This window comes from Cetorhinus maximus, chromosome 4 (genome assembly GCF_964194155.1).
Source record: "Cetorhinus maximus chromosome 4, sCetMax3.hap1.1, whole genome shotgun sequence".
Classification (NCBI taxonomy): Eukaryota; Metazoa; Chordata; class Chondrichthyes; order Lamniformes; family Cetorhinidae; genus Cetorhinus; species Cetorhinus maximus.
Window position 1 is genome coordinate 110,032,388 of NC_135882.1, and position 24,646 is coordinate 110,057,033.

Below are 24,646 nucleotides of genomic sequence, written 5' to 3' on the forward strand. Positions count from 1 at the left end.
TTGAAAGTGAAGACTTAAAATCCCCCTCATGAAGGAGACAGAGTTTTAACAAGATTGTGTAACTCACAGTGGACATTAAAATCTCGGTGGGTTACTGAGAAATCAGTGGGATCTGTCTTGGTTGCATCTGCCATTTATTATGCAGTGTAGTGTGTTCGACCACAGTTTGCCTGTTAATTCACATGCATATAAGGTTAATTCTGAATGTTAGAGAAAGATAGATATTGTAAATTGTTTTACTTTTCTGACTTTTTTGTAGTAAAGTTTATTTTGCTTGTTTAAGAACTGGAATCCTGTGGCTTTATTCTCTTGGTAAGTAGCTGGGATCTTAAACTTTGCCTACTTTTAAACAAACAGTGGAAACTAACTGGATCGTGGAATTCTACTCTTTCAATTTTTTTCCTGACCCCCGCCTTCTCTCGGCAACCGCCGCTTCTAAAGAAGTGAAAGCCAGGAGGAGAGAGTCTCAGCCCAGAAAATCTCTGCCAGTGATGAGGGTGGGAGCAGGCCTGGGGCAGATGCCACTCAGACTTGCACCCAGACCTGGCTGTTGCCAAACAGCCTCGCGCCAGCTTGGACATGGCTGCGATCCGTGTTCACGGCTTGAGCCGCTTCATTGCTAAGATGGCAGTGCTGGCAAAGGTTACCAGCTGCTGCTCTTGCAACTGTTCCAGGCTGTCAGCTGGCCTGCCATGGCTGCCAATCCCACCAGGACTTTGAGTGTAAGTACAATTTCAAGGGGCTATGCCTATTGCACAGCGTTGGCAGCATTCCTTTCTGGACACGAGGTAGTAAGTGCTCACTGGATACTAGAAGCAGGTTTCAGGGTGAAATTGCTTCCCTTGGGGTGGAGGGCGAGGCAGGGAGCAAGGCCCGTGTCAATCACTGCATCGCTGCTTGCTGTAGATCACCACTGTCCACTTCCCCAGTGATGAGAGCGAGGTCTGAGAGACACTGAGACTGGTGTTGAATGTTACTTCTTTTAAAGCAGCGTGGTTTAAATCATTTATTAATTTTAGGAAAAGTAAGAGTGTAAGTCACTGCCAAATGGAAGCGCTCTGATAAATGTTATTCTGCCTTTTTAATTCTCTCATTTAATGAATGCCTTCTTAGTTCCTGTCTAAACTTACAAGGGGTTAAATGTAAATCATTGTGTGTTATTTTCCTCAATTTTGTACATTGGAACTTCAGTTTTGTGTGCGCACATGTAATAAAAGTGTGTCTCCTTTGTTAAAATTTTTAAAAGTTCACTGAGCTCTATTTTTAAAAAGTTGTCCAGTTTTTTTTTGTTTTGATGCAAGTTAAATAAACCATGAGAGTTTTAATATTCGACTGCACTCCTCTGAGTGCATTCAAACAGGTAAGTGCTTGCTGTATTTGAATTGCAGTGTATAGAATCTAGTTTGGAGTTAAACCTGCATGGCAGAGAATTATGTTTTGTTACCAAATTTTCTACCTGAAATAATTATGTAAATGGTATTTAAGAAGTATGAGGTAATGCATTTAGGATGACAGGACAAGGGCATACATAATAAATGGTACAGTTTGGAAATGTGAAGGGAAATGAAGGGACCTTGCAGTTTATGTCTCTAACTCCCTGAAAGTAGCAGGACAGGTAGACAAGGTGGTTGAGAAGGCACATGGGATAATTTTCTTTAACAGTTGAAGCCTAAAGCATATGAGCAGGGAATTTATGCTGGTACTGTATAAAACTCTAAGCTGTGAGAAGGACACAGAAGCAACAAAGGGTTATAGACAGGTTAAGTGAGTGGGCAACAAGGTGGCAGGTGGGATAGATAGTGTGGGGAAAATGAGAGGTTATTCACTTTGGTCGTAAAAATAAAAAAACTATTTTTTTTAAGGATGTGTCGGTCCAAAGATACCAGTTTACAGTAGTTAAGCACAATTTGAAGAACAGTTCTTGACCATCGGCAAAACCGTGCCATTTTGACCTGGGATTATGCGACTCCTCAGATACTAAAGCAGTCCATGTCCAAACGCAGCAAGACCTGGACAATATCCAGGCTTGGGCTGACAAGTGGCAAGTAACATTCGCGTCTCAAGTGTCAGACAATGACCATCTTCTTGATGACTCCTTCCATTACTTTACTGATGATCGAGAGTAGACTGATGGGGCGGTAATTGGCCGGGTTGGATTTATCCTGCTCTTTGTGTGCAGGACATTCCAGGGCAATTTTCCACATAAGCTGGGTAGATGGCAGTGTATTGTAGTTGTACTGGAACAGCTTGGCTGGGGCTGTGGCAGGTTCTGGAGCACAAGTCCTCAGTACTATTGCCGGAATATTGTCATGGCCCATAGCCTTTGCGGTATCCAGTGCCTTCAGCCTTGATATCATGTGGAGTGAATCGAATTGGCTGAAGACTGGCATCTGTGATGCTGGGGTCCTTCGGAGGATGCCAAGATGGATCATCCGCTCGTCACTTCTGGCTGAAGATTGTTGCGAATGCTTCAGCCTTATCTTTTGCGCTGATGACCTGGGCTCCTCTGTCATTGACGATGGGGATATTTGTGAAGCCTCCTTCTCCAGTGAGTAGTTTAATTGCCCACCACCATTCACAGCTGGATGTGGTAGGACTGCAGAGCTGAATGGTGGTGGACAATTCAACAACTAAATAAATATGTATGACCTGATAGCCATTACAGAGACATGGGTGCAGGGTGACCAAGGCTGGGATCTCAATATTGAAGGGTATTTGACATTTCGAAAAGAAAGAAAGCTAGGAAAAGGTGGTGGGGTAGCTCTGTTATCAAGATTGTCATTAGTTTTTTCTTATTCATTCACGGGATGTGAACTTCACTGGCTGGGCCAGCATTTATTGCCCATCCCTAGTTGCCTTTGAGAAGGTAGTGGTGAGCTGCAGCCTAGAACCGCTGCAATACAGTAGGACAGTAGTGAGAGATGACCTTGGCTCAAGAGCAAGATGTAGAATCAGTTTGGGTAGAGATAAGAAATAGTAATGGTAAGAGATCAATTGTGGGAGTAGCCTATAGGCCCCTGAACAGTAGTTACAGGGAAGGAAAGGGTATACAGGAAGAAATAAATGGGGCATTAAAGAAAGGTATGGCAATAATCATGGCTGACTTTACACATAGATTGGGTGAATCAGTTTGGCAGAGGTAACCTAGAACATGAGCTCATAAGACTGTATTTGGGACAATATCTTAAGAGCAGAACATTCCAGAGCCAACCAGAGAGCAGGTACACCCGGTAATGATTAATGAGACAGGATTAATCAATAACCTCATAGTAAAGAAGCCTCTAGGTGACAGCGATCATAACATGATAGAATTTCATGTTCAGTTTGAAGGGTAGAAGTGAGAGTTTTAAGACTAGTGCTTTAAGCCTGAATAAAGGTAATTTATAAGGGGGCAGGATTTTCCGGGTCCACCCACTGCTGGGATTGTCCGGTCCTGCTGAAGTGGATGAACTTTTGGCTGACTTGCCGCATCCCCCTGCAGTGGGTCCCGCCACGGCGGGGCCAGAAAATCCCGGCTAGGGTATGAAAGCAGATCTAGCGAAAAATGAATTTGGAAACTAGGTTTAAAAACAAGGACAGTAGAAATGCAGTGGCAGACTTTTAAGGAGATATGTAATAACTCTCAGCAAAAATTTATCCCAGTGAGAAAGATACATCGTTCTCAAAGAATCTATCATCCATGGCTGAATAAGGAAGCTAAGGATAGTATCAATTTGAAAGAAACACTGTACAAATTTGCAAAGTTTATTGGTAGGCCAGAGATTGGTCAAATTTTAAGAACTAGCAAGGGATTTTTATGAACCAACTATTATTAGACTCACACTTCTACCCTTCAAACTGAACATGAAATTCGATCATGTTATGATCGCTGTCACCTAAAGGCTCCATTACTATGAGGTTATTGATTAATCCTGTCTCATTAATCATTACCAGGTGTACCTGCTCCCTGATTGGCTCTGGAATGTACTGCTGTTAAGAAATTGTCCCAAATACACTCTTATGAACTTGTGTTTTAAAAAAGAGAAAGAAGAGTATGAGAGAAAGCTGGCTCGTGATATAAAAGCAGATAGTAAGAGCTTCTACAAGTATTTAAATAGGAAGGGCTTTAAATTAGAGTCTATTTTAAAAGATGTAATAGCAGAGCATTTAGAAATGCATAATATAATCAAGCAGAGTCAGCAAGACTTCGTGAAGGGAAAATCATGTCTGAGAAATTTATTACAATTCTTTGAGGAGGTAACAAGCAGGATAGATAAAGGGGAACCAGTAGATGTAATATATTTGGATTTCCACAAGGCGTTCGATAAGGCCACTTAACAAGATAAGAGCCCATGGTGTTGGGGGTAGTATATTAGCATGGATAGAGGATTGGCTAACTAATAGAAGACAGAATTGGGATAAGGGAGCCATTTTCAGGATGGTAACCTGTCATTAGTGGAGTGCCACAGGGATCAATGCTGGGGCCACAATTATTTACAATATATATTAATAACTTGGATGAGGGAAGTAAATGTACTATCGCCAAGTTTGCAGATGACACAAAAATAGGTGTGAAGGCAAGTGGTGAGGATGACACGAGGAGTCTACAGAGGGATATAGACAGGTTGTGAGTGGGTAAAATCTTGGCAGATGGAATATAATGTAGGAAAATGTGAGGTTATGCACTTTGGCAAGAAGAATAGAGAAGCTGAATATTATTCACATGGAGAAAGCTGCAGCACAGAGGTATTTGGGGGGTCCTCATGCATAAATCCCAAAAAGCTAGCATACAAGTTCAGCAGGTAATAGGGAAGGCAAATGGAATATTAGCCTTTATTTCAAAGGGAATGGAGTATGAAAATAGGAAAACTATGCAAGGCACTAGTTAGACCACACATAGAATACTGTGAACATTTTTGGTCCCCTTATCTAAGGAAAGATATATTGGCATTGAAGGCAATCCAGAAGAGGTTCACTAGGTTGATCCTGGGTATGGACGGATTTTCTTATGAGAGGTTGAGTAGGCCTGTATCATTAGAGTTTAGAAGAATGAGTAGCGACTTTATTGAAACATAAGACTCTTAGGGGGCTTGACAGGGTAGATGCTGAGAGGTTGTTTCCCCTTGTGGGATAGTCTAGGACCAGAGGGCATAATCTCAGAGTAAGGGGTCTCCCATTTAAGACCGAGATGAGGAGGAATTTCTTCTCTGAGAGGGTAGTGAATCTGTGGAATTCTTTACCGCAGAGGGCTGTAGAGGCTGGGTCATTAAGTATAGTTAAGGCTGAGATAGACCGATTTTTAATCAACAAGGGAATCGAGGGTTATGGGGGAAAGGCAGGAAAGTGGAGTTGAGGATTATCAAATCAGCCATGACCTCATTGAATGGCGCAGAAGGCTTGATGGGCCAAATGGCCTATTTCTGTTCCTACGTCTTATGGTCTAAGGAAAAATGTAACTAAAGCCAGGGCTGGCCCTCTAGAGAGTGAATTTGGGGAATTGGTAATGGCGAACAAGGAAATGGCAGAGGTGTTGGACAGGTATTTTGTGTCTATATTCACTGCAGAAGATTTAGGGCAGAAATGTTATAAATCTTCAGCTCGCTGAGGCAGTTCTGTGCCTCAGGGAGCTTTCATTTCATGCACTCGCGTGCATGTGCCAAATTGCGCGCTCGCCTTCCTCCCGCCCCCACCTTGGCAGCGCTGCAGCGCACAATTTATGCTGGCTGTTAATTGGCCAGCAAGTGTGAAATCGATGTCGTGGTCCAATCGAGGCCGGCTTCGCGATCGCTCCAGGGCCCGCCTGCCGCACTCACCCGACAAGGTAAAAATCCTGGCCTTGGAAAACCTCACAATGATATTTGAAAATCAAGAAGTTAGCTGGAGGGAGGAACTTAAAACAATCCCTATCACTCGGAAAAGCTGTTTGGAAAACGATTAGACCTAAAGGCTGACAAGTCCGCAGGACCAGTTGGCATGCACCCTAGGGTCTCAAAGGAAGTGACTACAGAGATGGTAGTTGCATTGGTTATGATCTTCCAAAATTCCTTTGAATCTGGAATTGTCCCATGGATTGGAAAATTGCTAATGTAACACCTTTATTCAAGAAGGGAGGGAGGCAGAAAATAGGAAACTGCAGGCCAGTTAGCCTAACATCTACCATAGGGAAATTACTAGAATCCATTATTAAGGAGGCTTAGAAAATACTTAAAAAATCATAATTTGATCAGGCAGAGTCAGCATGGGTTTGTGAAAGGGAAATCATGTTTAACTTACTAGAGTTTTTGAATAAGTAACAAGGTGGATAAAGGGGAACCTGTAGATGTGGTGTACTTGGATTTCCAGAGGTCGTCTGATAAGGTGCCACATCAAAGGTTACTGCACAAGATAAGATTACATCATGTAGGTATGAATAAAGGATTGATTGGCTAACAGGAAGTAGAGACTAGGGATAAATGGGTCCTTTTCAGATTGGCAAGTTGTGACAAGTGGAGTTATGATCAGTGCTGGGACCTCAGCTATTTGTAATCCACATCAATGATTTGGATGAAAGGACCAAGTGTATGGAAGCTAAATTTGCCGAGGCCACCAAGATAAGTAGGAAAGTAACTGTCAAAGGAGGTAGAGAGTTTGAATAGGGATATAAACAAGTGAGTGGGCAGAAATTTGGCAGATGGTGTATATCTGGGAAAATGTGAACTTGTTCACTTTGGTAGGAAGAAGAGAAAAGTAGTACACATTTAAATGGAGAGAGATTGCAGAATTCTGGTACAGAGGGATCCTTGTGTTCTGGTACATGAATCACACAAAGTTAGTATGCAGAGTGTTTAGGAAGATAAATGGAATGTTGGTATTTATTGCAAGGGGAATGGAATATAGAAGTAGGGAAATTTTACTGCAGCTTTACAGGGCCTTAGTGAGACCACATCTGGAATACTGTATACAGTTTTGGTCTCATTTGGAAAAAAAATATTGTGTTAAAACAGTTCAGCAAAGGTTCACTCGACTCATTCCTGGCTATGGGGCTTATCTTATAAAGAAATGTTGGATAGGTTTGGCCTATACCCATTAGACTTTAGAAGAATGAGAGGTTATCTTATTGAAATATGTAAGATCCTGAGTGGATTTGATGGAGTAGATACCGGGAGGATGTTACCACTTGTGGGAGTGACTAGGACCAGGGGACACAGTTTAAGAATAAGAGGTCTATCGTTTAAGCAGAGATGAGAAGAAATATTTTCTCTCATAGGGTCATTAGTATGTGGAGTTTTCTTCCCCAGAAAGAAGTGGAGGCTGAGGCATTGAATTTATTCAAAGCAGAGTTAGACAGGTTTTTGATAGACAAGAAAGTTGAGGATTTTGGGGAGCAGACTGCAAAATGGAGTTGAGACAACCAGATCAGCCATGATCTTATTGAATGGAGGAGCAGGCGCAAAGGGCAGAATGGCCTACTCCTGCTTCTATCTATGTTCCTAAGCTTGTTAACAACCCAATTGTCCACAATTTTACACTGACCGTTGAATTTGCAGACATTGAATTTTAAAAAGTTTGAGTCTTTCACGCTAGGTAAAATGAGGTGGCACAAGGACAGCAGACAGTGCGGGACCATGGTTGAATTTACCAGCAGATTCTGCTGGGGAATGTGCCAGTGCCTGCATGATCTTTAATGACATTTTTAAGATCTCTTTTGTGCCTTCAAAATTATTAATAAAGGCTGATTTAAGCGTACGGCTCTTCTAGCTGTGGCCGCAGCATTACCCCTCTGCCACAGGACATACTAGCCTGCAGTGCCAATTCTCAGAACCCTCATGCCAAGGTGTTATTCATATTACAATGTAACTGTGGCTGCAACAGAAATTCAAAGCAATATTTGTTATATTAACTAAAGTCACGAGCGTATTATGGTGTCGCATTTAAAAACAAGCATGAGAAACTGGCCTTTATACTAACCGCAAGCTTGGAAAGGAGCAAGGGGAAGGGTTTGTGGTCGGTAAGTAAGCTTCCTATGCAGCTATAATTGGTTGGCTTCCTGTCAGGTGGGCTCTAATTGGCTGCAACATGCTTTATTTGGTGTGTATATAAAGGATGGGGGCAGAAGTAGGTGGATAGGGCACTTTCAGGTCGGCTGCCAAAACCCTGCTGAAAAATGTAAAATTCATGACCATGTATCAGAATAGCTGTTTCAATGCCTAGGCTCATTGTTTGCATCATTGAATGTTGTTCCAAGACTTCCCATGTGTTGCATGCAGTCTCTAAATAGAGGCCATGCATTGCTGGCTGCATTAGCTCAAATCTCCATATGGACTGAAAATTGCTTTGTTTTTAAAATTTCCTCCAAAGGGCCTATAGGGATAACAGTGTCAATATTAATTTGATTGGGTTGGGGGTGGGGAATGGGGTGGGGGTGGGGAACGGTGGAAAGAGTGGCCCATTGGGTAATTTTAGCATTGCTTTCCCAGGCCTCAATTATTAAGCTTTTTAAATGGTGCTTTATACACAATTTGGGAAGATAGATGCTAAAACATGCAAGTGTTCCTAATGTGCGACTTTAATTTAGTACAAATAGATTCCAAACCATTTACCTGAAACCACTAAACGTTGTCAGTCGTTATGGCAGAAGACTGAGCCAACTGTTTTGTCATTCACAGTTTAATTTCTTATGAAACTGAAGTCCAGTCATATCACAAGGAGCTGAGGGATTAAAAACTTGAATTGGAAGTGAAGTATCCTCCATTTTATATGAATTGGAAGATATTACTGAAAATCCTTTTATTTAATTCAAATTATTGGATATTTTGTTAAAATCATGTTAAATCTTTTAAATCTCTAACAGATTTGAATTAACCAACTTCATATTAAAAAGAATAAACTGTATTTATGGCACTTAACAGCATTTAATCGCAAGTGGATCAGAGCGCATTAGCTGAGGGATATATTTTATCTGATTAATGTCAGAGGAATGAAGGAGCTAAATTCCAACAAAGGCTCTCTCGATTGCTTAATTTGAAGCAGATGGTTGGGAGAAACCCACCAAAATTTGACCTTTGGGTATGTAAGGAGAAGCCAATTCAAGCCTGTTCTTTTCATAGATCACATACACTCTACTGACTCTGCACAATCTCCGATGGGTGATGTGAAGTCAAATTATGGGCAGGATTTTATGTCCCGTGGGTGGGCACGTGCCCGACCTGATCGGACGTAAAATAGTACACGATGACGTCAGGTGAGCGTCCCGACATCATCGCGCACTTGCACGATATTTTGGTTGGCTTGCGCGCTTGAGAGTCGCAGCGTGCCCACTGACAATTAAGAGGGCTATTAAGGCTCTTAATTAATTAAAAGCAATTTTTCGCTTCCCATCCAACCTTATGGTTGACGGATGGGCAAATCAGCCAAGCAGCCTTTGGATCTTTCCTGAAACCTCATTCATGGGTGGGATAAGCTTTCCAACAGTAATTTTTTTTAAAAAGTAAAAAAAAATTTAGGCATCATTTTTAATATGTCCCTGTTCATGTGACTGAGTCATATGTGGAGACATGTTTCTCTCATTTTTAAAATCTTAATTTCTGTTTCTACAAATATTCAGCTCCCTGAGGCAAATCTCTGCCTTCAGGGAACTTTCAATGCTCAGTCCCCCCCACGCACGTGCAGACTTCTGCACTCGCACTCCTTGTGCCCCCCTATACTGGCAGCGCTGAGGTTCTCAGTGCCAGTTTCACGCCCGCTGGCCATTAATTGGCCAGCTAGCATGAAATCGTGGTCGAGGGACAATCGCGGGCGGCAGACCATTTCCTGGCCGGTCCCGGGCCAGCCCGACGACCGGAAAATCCTTGTGTATGTTTTTGTAATTTTGGCTTCTGGTATTTTTACTAAGTTTTTGGAGCCACATTTTGGCATTCAGTCCTAAATCAATGCCATTGATTTGCACTTTTATATGCACGGCGTAGTCTGGAGGAAGATTTCCACTTAACCCTTTACGGGAACTCATGTTCAGCTCAAGGAAATTAATCCTTACTTGTGTTTCATTTTGCAGATGTCTCATCTATAGTCTCAAAAGCACATTAACTATCACACTCCAGTATCTGTTTCAATATGTCTGTCATCTATATCCATCAGTTATGTTAAGCAGGTGTATTTATTAAATATTGTTAACTCCTTTCCAGATCAAAGAATCATTGATGTTTTTAAGCTATGTTTCAAGTCCACAGTTGCCAGGTGCCAAAATTCCCCTCTAAGGGACATTATTCACATGTGTGTCAATGGGGAATGTCAACAAGTTATTCAATAAGCAAGTTGAAAGATAATTAAGAACTTGAAACCTATCCATTTGTTTTCTCTCTCTCTCTTTCTCTCTCTTCCCATATCTATCTCTCTCTCTTTTTCTCTATCTATCTCCACTTTCCTACTTAACGGGATTCTAAAGCCTATTGTAGTTCCCTTTGGTGCATCAAGTGAAATCTGCTAAATTAGCGAATCTTGGACCTCTCTCGTCTATGCATTTATAGGCAGCAGCTGAGACTATTTGCATTTATTTAGCACCTTTAATATGACAACTTCCCAAGGCAATTACTAGGAGTGTATTTCATGTGCCCAGCACTTGTGGGGAGTAAGATGATGTTTTTTTAATACTGATAAGTTATGTGTCATAATACAGCCTTGCATTCAAATTCAAGGGACTTCCTTATGAAAGTTTTGTGAGAATGTAACACTATTCTGTTTCCTTTTTAAAAAACAATCTTTTTTCATCTAGCTGGATTTTTTTGCTTTTCTCCTATTTAAACAAAATTGCATTATTACAGACACAAGTTTGTAGTGTTTATAATTTAAGTGTTTTTAAAGCAAGGTTTTGTAAAAGTTCAACTGTTTTACTTTGACACAGCTCCTGCGTAAGCCTAGACCTTTTCCAAAATTGAAAATCTTGCGCAATGTGGAAAATATCAATGACTTCAAAGCAGAAGACTTCAAGTTAGAAGGTTATGATCCACATCCTACTATTAAGATGGAAATGGCTGTATAATACTTATGTTTGCCTAACCGAGCTGATGATAAATAAAAGGCTGAGACTTGAAGGAAGAAGAGCATGAAACTCCACGGCAGTGTAGGGAAAAAAAAAACAATGGTAAAGTGCGGACTGGTTCCTTCAGTTTTTTGTGGTAGCTGCATCCTTCTCAGACCTTCATAACAGTTATGTTGCATGCAGTAAGAAAATAATGTCTTCCCAAATTAAGTTTGTCCTTGTTTAACATAAAAGAGCATCTATGTTTTTTTTTACACAAGCCTATACTGAAATATGTAATTTTGTTTATATAAGTTGTCATTTTTTTGAAATTTTCAATAAAGCATGTTTTCTTTCCCTGGAACAAGATTGTGTTGCCAAGCATAAAGTTCAGGAGTCCCTTGCAGCCTATTAAGGCTGCCAGTGTTGTAGTTTTCACAGAAAAATTGATGGAATTGCAGAAAACAATTCCTAATACAACAGTGAAAATTATGGAATCCCATTTAATTGACCTATTCAGTCACTAAAGCAGTAACCAAACTATAATTACAAGGTTCTTTACAATAAACCTAATTCTGAAAGCGTTGAATTTTTCCTTTTCTAATCTCACAATTTGGACACCAGTATATCTTTTCCAATGTATTATTGTTCCAATTCCAGAAACTCTGGGCCCAATATTATTGGGCTGGATTTTGCAATCAGCAGTGAAACAGTGGCTCTCATTGCTGACCTCTAAGAATTAGCGATCTCTATGGTATTGATTTCCTCTTCTCCAACATTATTTTAAATCTGGTGCTAAGTCTAGGGGATCTCCAGGTATTCAATAGCAGTGATATCAGCAAGAAGGGTAAGCATCCAATTTCATTGAAGTATACTCATAGATAGCAAACTGGAAAGTTAAAAGCACTGGTAACCTTCACTTTCAGTTTAACTTTACAGATAGTGAAATAAATGATTATGATTGGATTAAGATAGAAGTTAAAATACCATAAATTTATTTTAAAAATGCAGCAGTTTTAATATTTTCATAATGGAGAAATTTGGCATTCCACAAACAAAATTAGTTTTTTGGGGCCAGTGAAGTTGTTTAGCAGTAAACATAAACTTGGTACATCTTTGAAATCCAGTTGTGTCTAATTCAACAAGGCGTAACTTTCTCAAGGGTTTATGCAACATGAGTAATGTTTTAATAATTGCACGCTTGAGGGGACCTCAGGAACACATCCTCTAAAGGAGCATAAAATCACTGACAGTAACTTCTGGATTTTTGTGCATGTGTAAACTCCTGAAGTTGGTACTGGTTTCAGGGAGTAATGATAGTTGATAGTTTTGCGGTCATTACCACCGCAAATTCCAGGCCAAGTGGATGGTGGATTTGTATGGATGAAACATGGAAGTTGAATGAGCGGGCAGGAGTGTAATCTCAACTTAATTGTACCAATGAGTTTTGATTTCCAGTTTCACATCTCACATGGATAATTCATTTTCATTTCTAAAGGGCAGTGAATATTTTGAAATTGGAGGAGTTCAGAATGGATGGCGGACATGGACCAAAGGCGGTACCCAAGGTTAATAATGCACCATTGGAATTAGTGCAGTCAGGAGCATGAGGGGCAGATTTTGTTTTGTGACGAGAGGAAGAAACTGCAACTGTCACTAAGAAGGTAGAAAATAGCTGAAGAGGTGAATAACAGAATTGTGGTGTCCAGGTTTTGAATGCAATGTAGGATATGATATATTGACCTAATCTGGTCTGGGAAACGTGAGTACGTTTGCTAATTCATCTGCACTCTGTTATAAAACCTAACCCCCACCCTTCCTCCCCCTGCCTTCTCCATCACATCATTCTATACGTCCACTCAACTTTCTCAATGAATGACGGAACAGGATTGAGCAACTAGATGACTTCTACCACACATGCCAATAAGGAACATAAGAAATAGAGTGGCATGAAAGTTGGCAGACATGGATCAAAGATTTAGAGTTAGTACCTGTGCTTATGAATGGCATCCTCCTGAGGTCTCCAGCATCACAGATGCCAGTCTTCAGCCAATTTGATTCACTCCATGTGATATTAAGAAACTGCTGAAGGCACTGGATGCTGCTATGGCTGTAGGCCCTGACAATGTTTTGGCAAAAGTATTGAAGACTTGTGCTCCAGAACTAGCTGTGCTCCTAGCCAAGCTATTTCAGTATAGCTATAATACTGGCATCTAACTGGCAAAATGGAAAATTGCCCAGACATGTCCTGTCCACAAAAAGCAGACAAATTCAACCAATTACCGCCCCATCACTCTACTCTCAATCATCAAAATTATGGAAGGCTTTGTCAACAGTTGTTATGACCAAGTGAGAAGGAATGAACTGGCTTCCCACTATTCACCCTCCTTGATTGGTCACAACAAAGATTTAAGTTTCTTTTTCATGAGGATATACCTTTTCCAAAGCAGAATGTATTTAACTATTTAAGCAATAAGGAGCCAATCAAACAAGGTTTTCTTGAGTCAAAGAACAAATTTATTAACCACTAAATCTGAGAGAAATAATAAAAACGTGACATCAAGCATTTGGCCTTCATGCAGTCATGTATTAGAAATAAGAGGAGTTAGAGTCCAACAAAAAAAAAGGTCAAAAGAATATATGGTTAAGTGTCCTTTGATTGTCCTTGAGGTGTAGATTTTAAACAATGCGGCTGATTTAGGTTAGCTGGTTCCTTAGATGAAGAAAATGTTACATTTATTACGAGATCTCGGTTTCTGGTAGAATTGGCTTCTCCGTCTGGGTGACTCGCATATTCCAAAAGAGAGGTTCAGAAACAGACTGCTTTCTGAAAACAAAGGCTTCTCTGGCTTGAAAACTCGATGGCTGCTTCAAATTCACAAATTTCACAGCACCTCCCAGCACAGATCTGGTCTCAGGACATCTTCCCCACACAGCCACTCAATTCAGCTAAACATCTTTCCTTAAATATCTTTTTCCCCTTTCATTTTAGATTACAATTTCCTAAGCATTTCTTTGAATTCAATTTTTCCAAAATATAAAAACCTTTCATGTTTTCCTATTGCCTCCTCTTTCGGGTCAAATAAAATTTAATAACCTCTTGTTTACTTATGAAAGCGTTGTAAGTTGTAAAAGTTCGGTATCACTTATAAACTCCCCCTTGAAATTTAACAGCTGAAAAGTCAAGTCCCTACTTATCTCGTGCAAACTTAAAACACAATCTATTTACTTGAAATCCAACTTCACCATAACCTTTCATTACAAATGCATGCATCTCACACCTTTACCTTTCATCTCTCAATTCCCACAGACAAGCTGTCTTTACTAACATTCCCCCAGTTTAATTAATCATGGACACACACAAAGCCTTCTTTATAGAATACCACCATATTCCTGAAAATATTAAAATAAATAACATCCATCTTCACATTCTCTCTTCATACTCCCCTGAGAGTGATTTTTTTTTTGGTTTCTCACCTCCACCTTGGAATGTGACCTTGCATTTTTAAGCAGTTTGCTCTCTCAGTTTAAATTGCAAAAGTTCCAATCAGTTGAAAGTTGAAAAATCATATTTCCAAAAAGAACGGGGCATTGCCTTGTAGCACAGTGCTATCAAGCAGCATTACTCAGCAACAACCTGCTCGCTGACGCTCAGTTTTGGTTCTGCCAGGGCCACTGAGCTCCTGATCTCTTTCCAGCCTTAGCCCAAGCATGGACAAAAGAGTTAAACTCCAGAGGTGAAGTGAGAGTGTCTGCCCTTGACATCAAGGCAGCATTTCACTGAGTGTGGCATCAAAGAGCCCTAGCAAAACTAGTCAATAGGAATCGGGGGGAAAATTCTCCCCTGGTTGGAATAATACGTAGTAGAAATGAGGATTGTTTTGTTTGTTAGAGGTCGATCATGTCAGTTCCAGGACATCGCTGCAAGACCTCCTCAGGGTTCTGTCCTAGGCCCAACCATCTTCAGCTGCTTCATCAATAACTTCGCTCCATTCATAAGGTCAGAAGTGAGGATATTCACTGATGATTGCACAATGTTCAACACCATTCATGATTCCTCGGATACTGAAGCAGTTGGTGTCCATATGCAGTGAGACCTGGACAACATTCAGGCTTAGGCTGATAAGTGGCAAGTTACATTTGCGGCACACAAGTGCCAGGCAATGACCACCTTCAACAAGAGAGAATCCAACCATCTCCCTTGATATTTAATGGCATTACCATCACTGAATCCCCCAATATTAAAATTCTGGGGGTTACCATTGACCAGAAACTGAACTGGACCAGCCATATAAATATTGTGGTTGCAAGAGTAGCTGAGAATTCTGGGGCAGATAACTCACCTGACTCTCCAAAGCCTGTCCACAATCTACAAGACACAAGTGAGGAATGTGATGGAATACTCTCCATCATGAGGATGCAGCTCCAACCCTCAAGAAGACACCGTTCAGGACAAAGCAGCCCATTTGATTGACACCTGATTCAGCACTTTCAACATTCACTCCGTCACCACCAATGCACAGTGGCAGCAGTGTGTACAATCTACAAGATGCACTGCAGTAACTCACCATGGCTCCTTTGACAGCACCTTCCAAGCCCGCAACTTCTACCACCTGGAAGGACAAGACCAGCAGATGCACGGGAACGCCACCATCTGCAAGTTCCCCTCCAAGTCACACCATCTCGGCTTGGAACCATATTGCTGTTCCTTCACTGTTGCTGGGTCAAAACCCTAGAATGCCCTTCTTAACAGCACTGTGGATGTACCTACACCATATAGATTGCAGTGGTTCAAGAAGGCAGCTCACCACCACCTCTTCAAGGGAATTAGGCATAGACAATAAATGCTGGCCCAGCCAGCGACACCCACATCCGTGAAAGAATAAAAAAAAGGATTGGAGTGGTCAGTGCTCTAGATATCTGTAATAAATGGCTTGAACTTGGGTATAGGAAACATAATATCAACATATGCTAACAGAGAGACCTTGATTTGCAAATACAGAATTCCTACAAGTGCAGATAGACAATGCCATGAAAATGGCCTGGCAGTATTCTTTTGGTTTTATGATTAGGAGCACAGAGTACAAGAGCAATTTTTTAATACACTGCACTGAATAGACTATAGTTGCACTATATGGCATAGAAAGGACATTAAAACCATAACATAATGTAGATTCACTGGGCAGGTAACAGGAATAATTGCAGTTATGAAAGGGGACTCAAGATACTTAAAATTCTGTGTCAAATTCCAGCCCTTGCCCTTAACCAACATGGGAGCAGAAAACTGAGAAGATTCAATAGAGAATTTTAAAACGAGGAAAGATTTTGATAAGGAAAAAGACAGTTGTATGTTTTAAGGGAAGAGTGGTGAGCATTTGAAATAGGATGATGCAAGCCTATGGGGAAAGAATAGGGCAGTCAGATTAGTTTTGTTAAAAGCAAAAAAACTGCGGATGCTGGAAATCCAAAACAAAAACAAAAATACCTGGAAAAACTCAGCAGGTCTGGCAGCATCTGCGGAGAGGAGCACAGTTAACGTTTCGAGTCAGGATGACCCTTCAACAGAACTAAGTAAAAATAGAAGATGTGAAATATAAGCTAGTTTAAGGGGGGGTGGGACAAATAGAGCTGGATAGAGGGCCAGTGATAGGTGGAGATAACCAAAAGATGTCACAGACAGAAGGACAAAGAGGTGTTGAAGGTGGTGATATTATCTGAGGAATGTGCTAATTAAGGGTAGAAAGCAGGACAAGCAAGGTACAGATAGCCCTAGTGGGGTGGGGTGAAGGAATCAAAAAAGGCTAAAAGGTAGAGATAAAACAATGGATGGAAATACATTTAAAAATAATGGAAGTAGGTGGGAAAAGAAAAATCTATATAAATTATTGGAAAAAAAGAGGGGGAATCGGAAAGGGGGTGGGGATGGAGAGAGAGTTCATGATCTAAAATTGTTGAACTCAATATTCAGTACGGAAGGCTGTAAAGTGCCTAGTCGGAAAATGAGGTGCTGTTCCTCCAGTTTGCGTTGAGCTTCACTGGAACAATGCAGCAAGCCAAGGACAGACATGTGGGCATGAGAGCAGGGTGGAGTGTTGAAATGGCAAGCGACAGGGAGGTCTGGGTAATGCTTGCAGACAGACCGAAGGTGTTTGCAAAGTGGTCACCCAGTCTGCGTTTGGTCTCTCCAATGTAGAGGAAACCGCATTGGGAGCAACGAATGCAGTAGACTAAATTGAGGGAAGTGCAAGTGAAATGCTGCTTGACTTGAAAGGAGTGTTTGGGCCCTTGGACTGTGAGAAGAGGGGAAGCCTGTTGCACCTTCTGCGGTTGCATTGGAAGGTGCCGTGGGAGGGGGTTGAGGTGTAGGGGGTGATGGAGGAGTGGACCAAGGTGCTCCGGAGTGAACGATCCCTGTGGAATGCCGCCGGGGGGGGTGAAGGGAAGATGTGTTTGGTGGTGGCATCATGCTGGAGTCGGCGGAAATGGCGGAGGATGATCCTTTGAATGCGGAGGCTGGTGGGGTGATAAGTGAGGACAAGGGGGACCCTATCATGTTTCTGGGAGGGAGAAGAAGGTGTGAGGGCGGATGCGCGGGAGATAGGCCGGACACGGTTAAGGGCCCGGAGAATTTATTAATTCTGCTTCCAATTTCCACCCCTCCATCATTTTCACATGGTCCATCTCTGACACTTCTCTTCCCTTCCTTGACCTCTATCCAGCTCTACTTGTCCCACCCCGCCTTAAACTAGCTTATATTTCACCTCTCTTCTATTTTTACTTAGTTCTGTTGAAGGGTCATTCGGACTCGAAACGTTAACTGTGCTCCTCTCCGCAGATGCTGCCAGATTAGTTTTGTATTGTTCTAACCAATAGCCCAGACACAATGAGCTAAATGGCCTCTGTTCTGTGAACTTCTCTTTGAAGAACACAAAGAAGTAGAAGGAAATCAGTTGCAGAATTTTACTTGTATCACTTTATCAAGTCAAAACATCTCAAAGCATGATTACTTTTGATGGCCAGTAATTGTTGCATGGCTAAACATAGCAGGTATTCTGCATCACTCAACAGGTTGTGAATCTTTGGAATTCTCTGCCCCAGAGGGTTGTGGATGCTCTGTCATTGAACACATTCAAGCTGGGATAGACAGATTTTTGGCCTCTTGTGGAATCAAGGGAGTGGGCTGGAAAGGGGTTGAAGTCCAAGATCAGCCATGATTGCATTGAATGGCAGAGCAGGCTTTGATGGGCTATATGGTCTACTCCAGTTTCTATTTCCTGTGTTCCCACAAACAACAATTAAATGAATGTTCAATTAATCTGTGCTTTTTGTGATGCAGTTTGAGTGTGAAAGAAGCATCATGTGAGATCAACTATATATCTAACCTATCACTGTCATTTCAAAACGCATTGAAAATCCCTGTTAACTAAATGATATATTTCCATTGAATTTACCTGCACTGCCTGTTATGCCTGTAGGTGACATTGTAATAGATTTTTTTTTTACACACTTTTAAAGTTTTAGCTACCAAAGAAAAAACTTGCGTCTGTATATCCTTTCACAACTTTAGGATGTTCCGAAGTACTTTACAGCTAATTAAGTACTCTAGAAGTATAGTCACTCTTGTAATGGAAGAGAAAGTAGTTTTACATCTTAACTGAAATAGCACCAAGCATCTGAGTCTGCAGTGGCATCAGTCACATTCCTAAAGAAAAATAAAGGTAAAATGAAGAGGCAAGGGAATAAATTGCAAATGTTAATTAATTTAATAAAATTCTGCCTGAGCAAAGGTTACTTGTTGCCTCCTCCACCTGTAGTTCTTAGATCTCCCAATCTTCTCCCTTTTAGAGTTAGACAGATTTTTTTTATTCATTCATGGGATGTGGGTGTCACTGTCTAGGCCAGCATTTATTGCCCATCCCTAAATGCCATTTGAACAAGGGCAATTAAGAGTCAACCACATTGCTGTGGGTCTGTAGTACATGTAGGCCAGACCAGACCAGGTAAGGATAGCAGATTTCTTTCCCTAATGGACATTGGTGAACCAGTTGGGTTTTTACGACAATTGCCAACGGTTTCGTGGTCATCATCAGACTTTTAATTCCACATTTTTATTGAATTCAAATTTAACCATCTGCCATGGTGAGATTTGAACCCAGATCCCCAGAGCATTACCATTACCTTGGGTCTCTAGAGTATCAGTCCAGTGACAAAACCACTATGCCACATGCCTCCTTTAATAGACAAAGGAGTCAAGGATAATGGGGGGACAGATGGCTAAGTGGAGTTGAGACCACAACTAGATCAGCCATGATCTTATCGAATGGTGGAGCAGGCACGAAGGACTTCTAAGTCCTATGTTCCTTTGTATCTCCCAACGTAAGCATAGTTGCAGCTTTGAAGCCTTAACCCTGACAATTGCCCTTTACCTCTGCGCATGGAGAGATTTTTGGTGCCTGTGACCAGACTCCTGGCCGATGCCCCACCTGTTACCTTCTTTTTCTGTTCAACGTTAACATACTCATTGTTAAGTCCTGCAAATGGATTCTTTTGGCAGCCACCTTCTCTTTTCATTGTCCCCTTCCACATCTTCCTCCCTTGTCTCTCTTCCCAACCTTCCTCTCTGCTTCTTGACTCTCCCTCTCCTCTCCCACTTATATGCATCTACGCATTCTGTACCTTGGTTCAATTGTCCATATATCTGGTTGTGCTGAATACTTCACTCACCTGGATTTTCTATTTAGAAACTTGCTATCTTCCTGTAAATGCAGCTTCTAGAAATTGCAACACTTGCTCTGAAAGAGATCCAGCCATCAGCGTTTCACTTTTTTTGCCCCAAACTCTCAGCCCATCCACAGTCACCAACCCTGGATCTATGTAGCCACTGTTGACAACAACCAACCCATAATGGCTTTCCTGTAAGTTATATCTAGGCTAAAGAATTGAGAGTAAGGTTCCAACCAAATTTAATTTCCTTACATACAGATCTTAAGCTTCTGCAACCACATGTTCAATATCATTTCTAGACCCTCCCTCCACTACATGTCCATCAATGTCAGGAACCTGCCCCAACCCCCCCAACATTCCACCCCCACCCCATGGACAAGGGATATCAGTGACACCACAGTCTGCATTCAGTAAACATTATCTACAGGATGCACTACAGCAACTTACCAAGCTTACTTTGACAGCACCTCCCAGCCTGTTGACCTCTATAACTAAGAAAGATAAAAACAGTATTACTTTGAGAGTATCATCATCACTTCTAAGTCACACACTCCTAGTCTAATTGAATGGTAGAACAGTGCTTGAAGGTATAAATGGCCCCCTCTTGTTCCTATGTGGGCATCCATCACTTCCTGTTTTGTTGCTGGGTTAAAATGCTGGAATTTTCTCCCTAACACCATTTTGGGAGCAATATCCATTCAAGGTTGGCAGCACATAAGCAGAAAACCCACACTACCTTCTTAGGGTATCTAGGGATGGAGAATATAATGGGACCTGCCGATCTTATGTTCTGAGAAGAAATGGTGAAAAAAGAATGGAATGTGTGACTTTAAAATGCAGACTGAATTGAGTCTGTACATACTAGCTTAATTATTCCCTGTTTTCTAACCCCATTTCAGCTAAATGCTACACTTGTCTGGACTCCCCATGTGCAATGCCAAGAGAAAGTGACTAATGCCATAATGGTACATTTAATTTCATGGTATAATACCGCTATTATAAATTCACGTACCAGCAGCTTTTTCTGTAAAAAAATTGCCTGTTCCGGGAGATTGAGGTGATTGTTGGAGGGATGTATGGTGTGGAGTTTATAGGTTTTACCATGTCAGGATGACACAGGATTGATGGACTGGCTGGTCTGTTTCTGTTTTTTGTATGCCTACACCCTTCAACTTAGGAGTGATCCACTTAGTTAACATCATCTGCAATAACATCATCTCTTCAATGGCAGAGTGGATTTAATCAAGCAAGCTGCTGAGCTACACAGGCTGCAAGTTCAGACCCTATTGTGAACCGAGTTAGCTAGAAAAGATTAAAATATGCAGAATTGGCCTGTTGCTCACTCATGATTGCTATTTGGCAACCCTTGTTGGAAGGTGCATGGTTGTGGATATCAGCTGCGGACAGGTCAGATTCACTTGTCCTGTTTGCTTACCCCAATGCCCTTCAGTTTGATGCTTACTGTTCACACACAATGAATGATCACTTGAGTAGGATTGGTGAATGCAAAACTATACATCAGCAAAGAATCAGTTCATTCAGGAAAAACAGGAGGATAGAAAATTCGATGAAGAAGAATGAAGGGAAAATAATTAACTGTTTATATATTTAACATTGCTGATGAATTCGGCTGACAATATAAATTTCTCATACAGTAATTTAATTTCCATTATAGTTAATGTTAGTCATAGTGTGCCTCATCAGGTCCAGGTCAATACATTGATTGCATAGGCCAGAATTTTCATTTGGGGAGAAGCTTTATTTGAAGGGAAGCAGAATATTAATTGCTGGGTTAATTGTTAACAGGGTAGATTTCTATAATGTATGCTAGATAAGGATTATTCCAATAATGTATTAAAATGCATTACATGATACTGAAAGTCTCATGCAGCACCTGGGAGTGCATTATCATGAAATCAGCAATAATCCTTTGCTCTATATCCACATGGCTTTATTTTCCTGTCCAAACAGTATTGGAAACCTCTGCAGTAATAATTGCAGGAATAAATTGCATTAGAATGAAACAGAAAAACTGGGACTTTATTCACTAGAACAGAGAAAGTTAAGAGGAGATCTACTAGAGCTATTCAAAATTATGAGTGGTCTTTCATAAAGTAATTAAGAAAAAAACTAATTCTACTAATCAGTGATTCATTAACTATGGCCCGAATAATAATTTCCTTGCTATTATCCAGGCACAGGATAAGTAGAGTGAATCCAATGTGATCCATTTGTCCAGACTGCTTGAATTTGGTGGGCCAGGCCCAACTCATGGAAGGGCCTTGCACCAGGATTCAGACTTCAGCTGCCAGCAACTGAGAGTCTGGCTACTAAAGTTGGGGCCTTCTAACTGCTGCTAAAGAGCAATAACCAGAAGACTGCTGGACACTTAAAACCACTTTGTCCTGTAGTAAGAGTTTGGTTATTTGCCTGCTTCATATTCTTCATTCTTCAATCTGCATTGGGTAACTTGAAAAATTTTTTTGGCTATGGAAGACATTTTGGCTGCAAAATTAGATAGGGCACAAAATAGGATCGTAATGCAGGATTATCCCGTGCCCATTGCTTCAGCTGCAGGTACGCACACACTCCTTGGTGCAGGAGGTAGAGAAGTGAAGAGATGTGATCTACCTTGAAGGCTCTCCAAACAAATTTTACAATGGCAGTTGGACCAGATAGCCCAGGTGATCAACCTCGAGGTTTAACCTCGAGGACCTGGAGGTAGTGCAGCAGAATGTTCAATGACCTTCCAAGCATGGTCAAGGTCAGTGAATATATCTTTAAGTGACATATCCCACAAACTGTACTACTAGCCTCATACACTGTTCAATGCACCACAATCCATCATTCACCTACCAAAAATCTATCATAACATGGACAGCATTCATAACTTCACTTCGTACTTCGCATTGCTGCAACTGTCACCCAGATCTCTCATCTTGCACACTACCACCACTCAACAACATGATAGCCACATCACCCAAACAGATTGCATCACACATTGACACACTTCTCTCTCTCTCTTTTAAACCAAGGTGGCACATAATTGGAGGCTGCAGTACATAACTAGCAGAGGGCAGGCATAGCTTCATGCCCTTACCCCTATGGAGGAGATGGTGTTTGCCATTATTGGAGCAGCCAGGCTAAGGCTATGGCCAACTGTGGGGCTGAAACCATGTATGGCGATGGTACCCTCATACCTGATTCTCCTCATATCCCGCTACCCCCTTGTTATGATCCCGTCTGAGGTTACCCCTGGACAAGCCTGATCCCAGAGTGGAACCCAGCTTGATAGATCCTAACTTTTATTTGTTTGTTTAAATATGTGGAGAGTCCCTACTGAACAGAGGCATAGGAGTCAACTGATGAACTTTTAACAAAAGAAAAAAACATTTATTCAACAAGAAAAAATAAACTATATTACAATACTCCTTCACCCACAACTATACCTTTCAGATGTATACAGATTTGTAAGGAGAACACAGGTTACAAAAGCTATCTTACACTCTAATGTACACAATAAGTACCCAGTCTATGTAAATCTATGGCACCCTGTGGTCAGACACACCATACTCTGAAACCAAGTGACAGATGCCACCTCAAACGGATGCTATGGATCTCTCCTCAACTGCCCCCAGACGCTTGTCAGACCGTGAGCCAACCAGTCTCACTGAATTCCGTCCTTCACACGAGGGTTTCCAATCTCCATTCTCCAAGACATTGCCTTGGAATCTTCTCCCAAACCTATGCTTTCTCTTAGACGCCTTCCCCAAGGGTTCACCTCCAGAGTTCAAAACTCTCCTGATGTTCCTCTTCCCTGGGTCACCACATGCATTCAAGCTGTCTTCCACAAACTCTGTGCTCTGACTCAGCTGTCAACAGTATACCACTGCTTCATATGCCCATATCAAAGAGTAACAGACTTCAGTTGTCTCTTTGGACCTTCTTGCCTCTTGCAAGCTTTAAATCTACCTTCTGTAGCTTTTGTCTCTTTAAATCTGAAGCTTGGAGCCTTTCTCTCTGCCCCTCACTCTTAACTTCACTGAACAGAACCTTTTCCCAGATTCCTGTCCTTCCTTTGACTAGAAAGTCTTCTTTGGACTTTCCCCTCTTCCACTCCCATGGATTTTTGGGGTTTTTCTTTAGCATGGGACTGGCTCTCTGTTCCCTTTGCTCCAGTCTCTCCTGGCAGTAACTTTCAGAACCAGCTGCACTCAAACAGCTTCCAAAACAGCTCTTCTTCTGTGTGTGTGTCTGTGGGAGAGACCTGCCTCTCTCGGCCCCTGTTGCTAGGCAAAAATCCAATCCTTCTACCCTTGTATGTTTATCTCTTTATAGGAGTCATAAAACTCCTCATTAGAAATGTAAGCACCTTTTTAAAGTGAAACTAAATCTCCATTTGACCTTTCTTAACACACAGGTACAGAAATACAAATCAACAAACTTTAAAGCTAAAACTTATTCCTAACACCCACAAATACAAATATAACTTACTTAAATTATCTCTATTTCCTAACACCCCTCATTCTACAACCTCGTCTGATTTACAAGCTGCAGATGTTGTAAACATGCACCCCTTGCTCTCCTTCCCTCCTCTCCACACAACCCTATCTTTGTGCCTTTCTCTTTTTCAGTTACCCAAAAACTGCAAACTGGCTAGGCAGTGGTGGAAGAGCAATAAGACAGTGATGGAGAAGAAACATCGTCGCTTGCTCCCACACACGCAACCACCAGCTCAGATTCTGACAATGCATACTTTAGAAGTTAGCTTAGAGGCAGGATTTGCACATGGTGAGACAATACAGGCAAGAGTGGCCTGTAGCCAGGCCAAGGGACAAGTTTTGAGCAGTTCACTTAAAGGAAAGCTGCACATGCGTTCTGCTGCAGAGGACTCAGATGAGGACTATAACAGAGTGGCATACAGAATAATGAAATACAGGTCTGCCCGAA

The 24,646-nt window shown here is 41.4% G+C and overlaps 1 protein-coding gene across 1 annotated transcript in view; it reads left to right on the plus strand.

Annotated features, from left to right (window-relative positions):
• Positions 1 to 11,335, plus strand: part of tyms (thymidylate synthetase) — a 28,814-nt gene extending 17,479 nt beyond the window's left edge. Inside the window, exon 7 of the mRNA XM_078539720.1 lies at positions 10,856 to 11,335. Within this exon, the coding sequence (XP_078395846.1) occupies positions 10,856 to 10,993 (138 nt within the window). The 3' untranslated portion in view covers positions 10,994 to 11,335. The remainder of the gene's footprint in view (positions 1 to 10,855) is intronic.
• Positions 11,336 to 24,646: the final 13,311 nt, after the last annotated feature.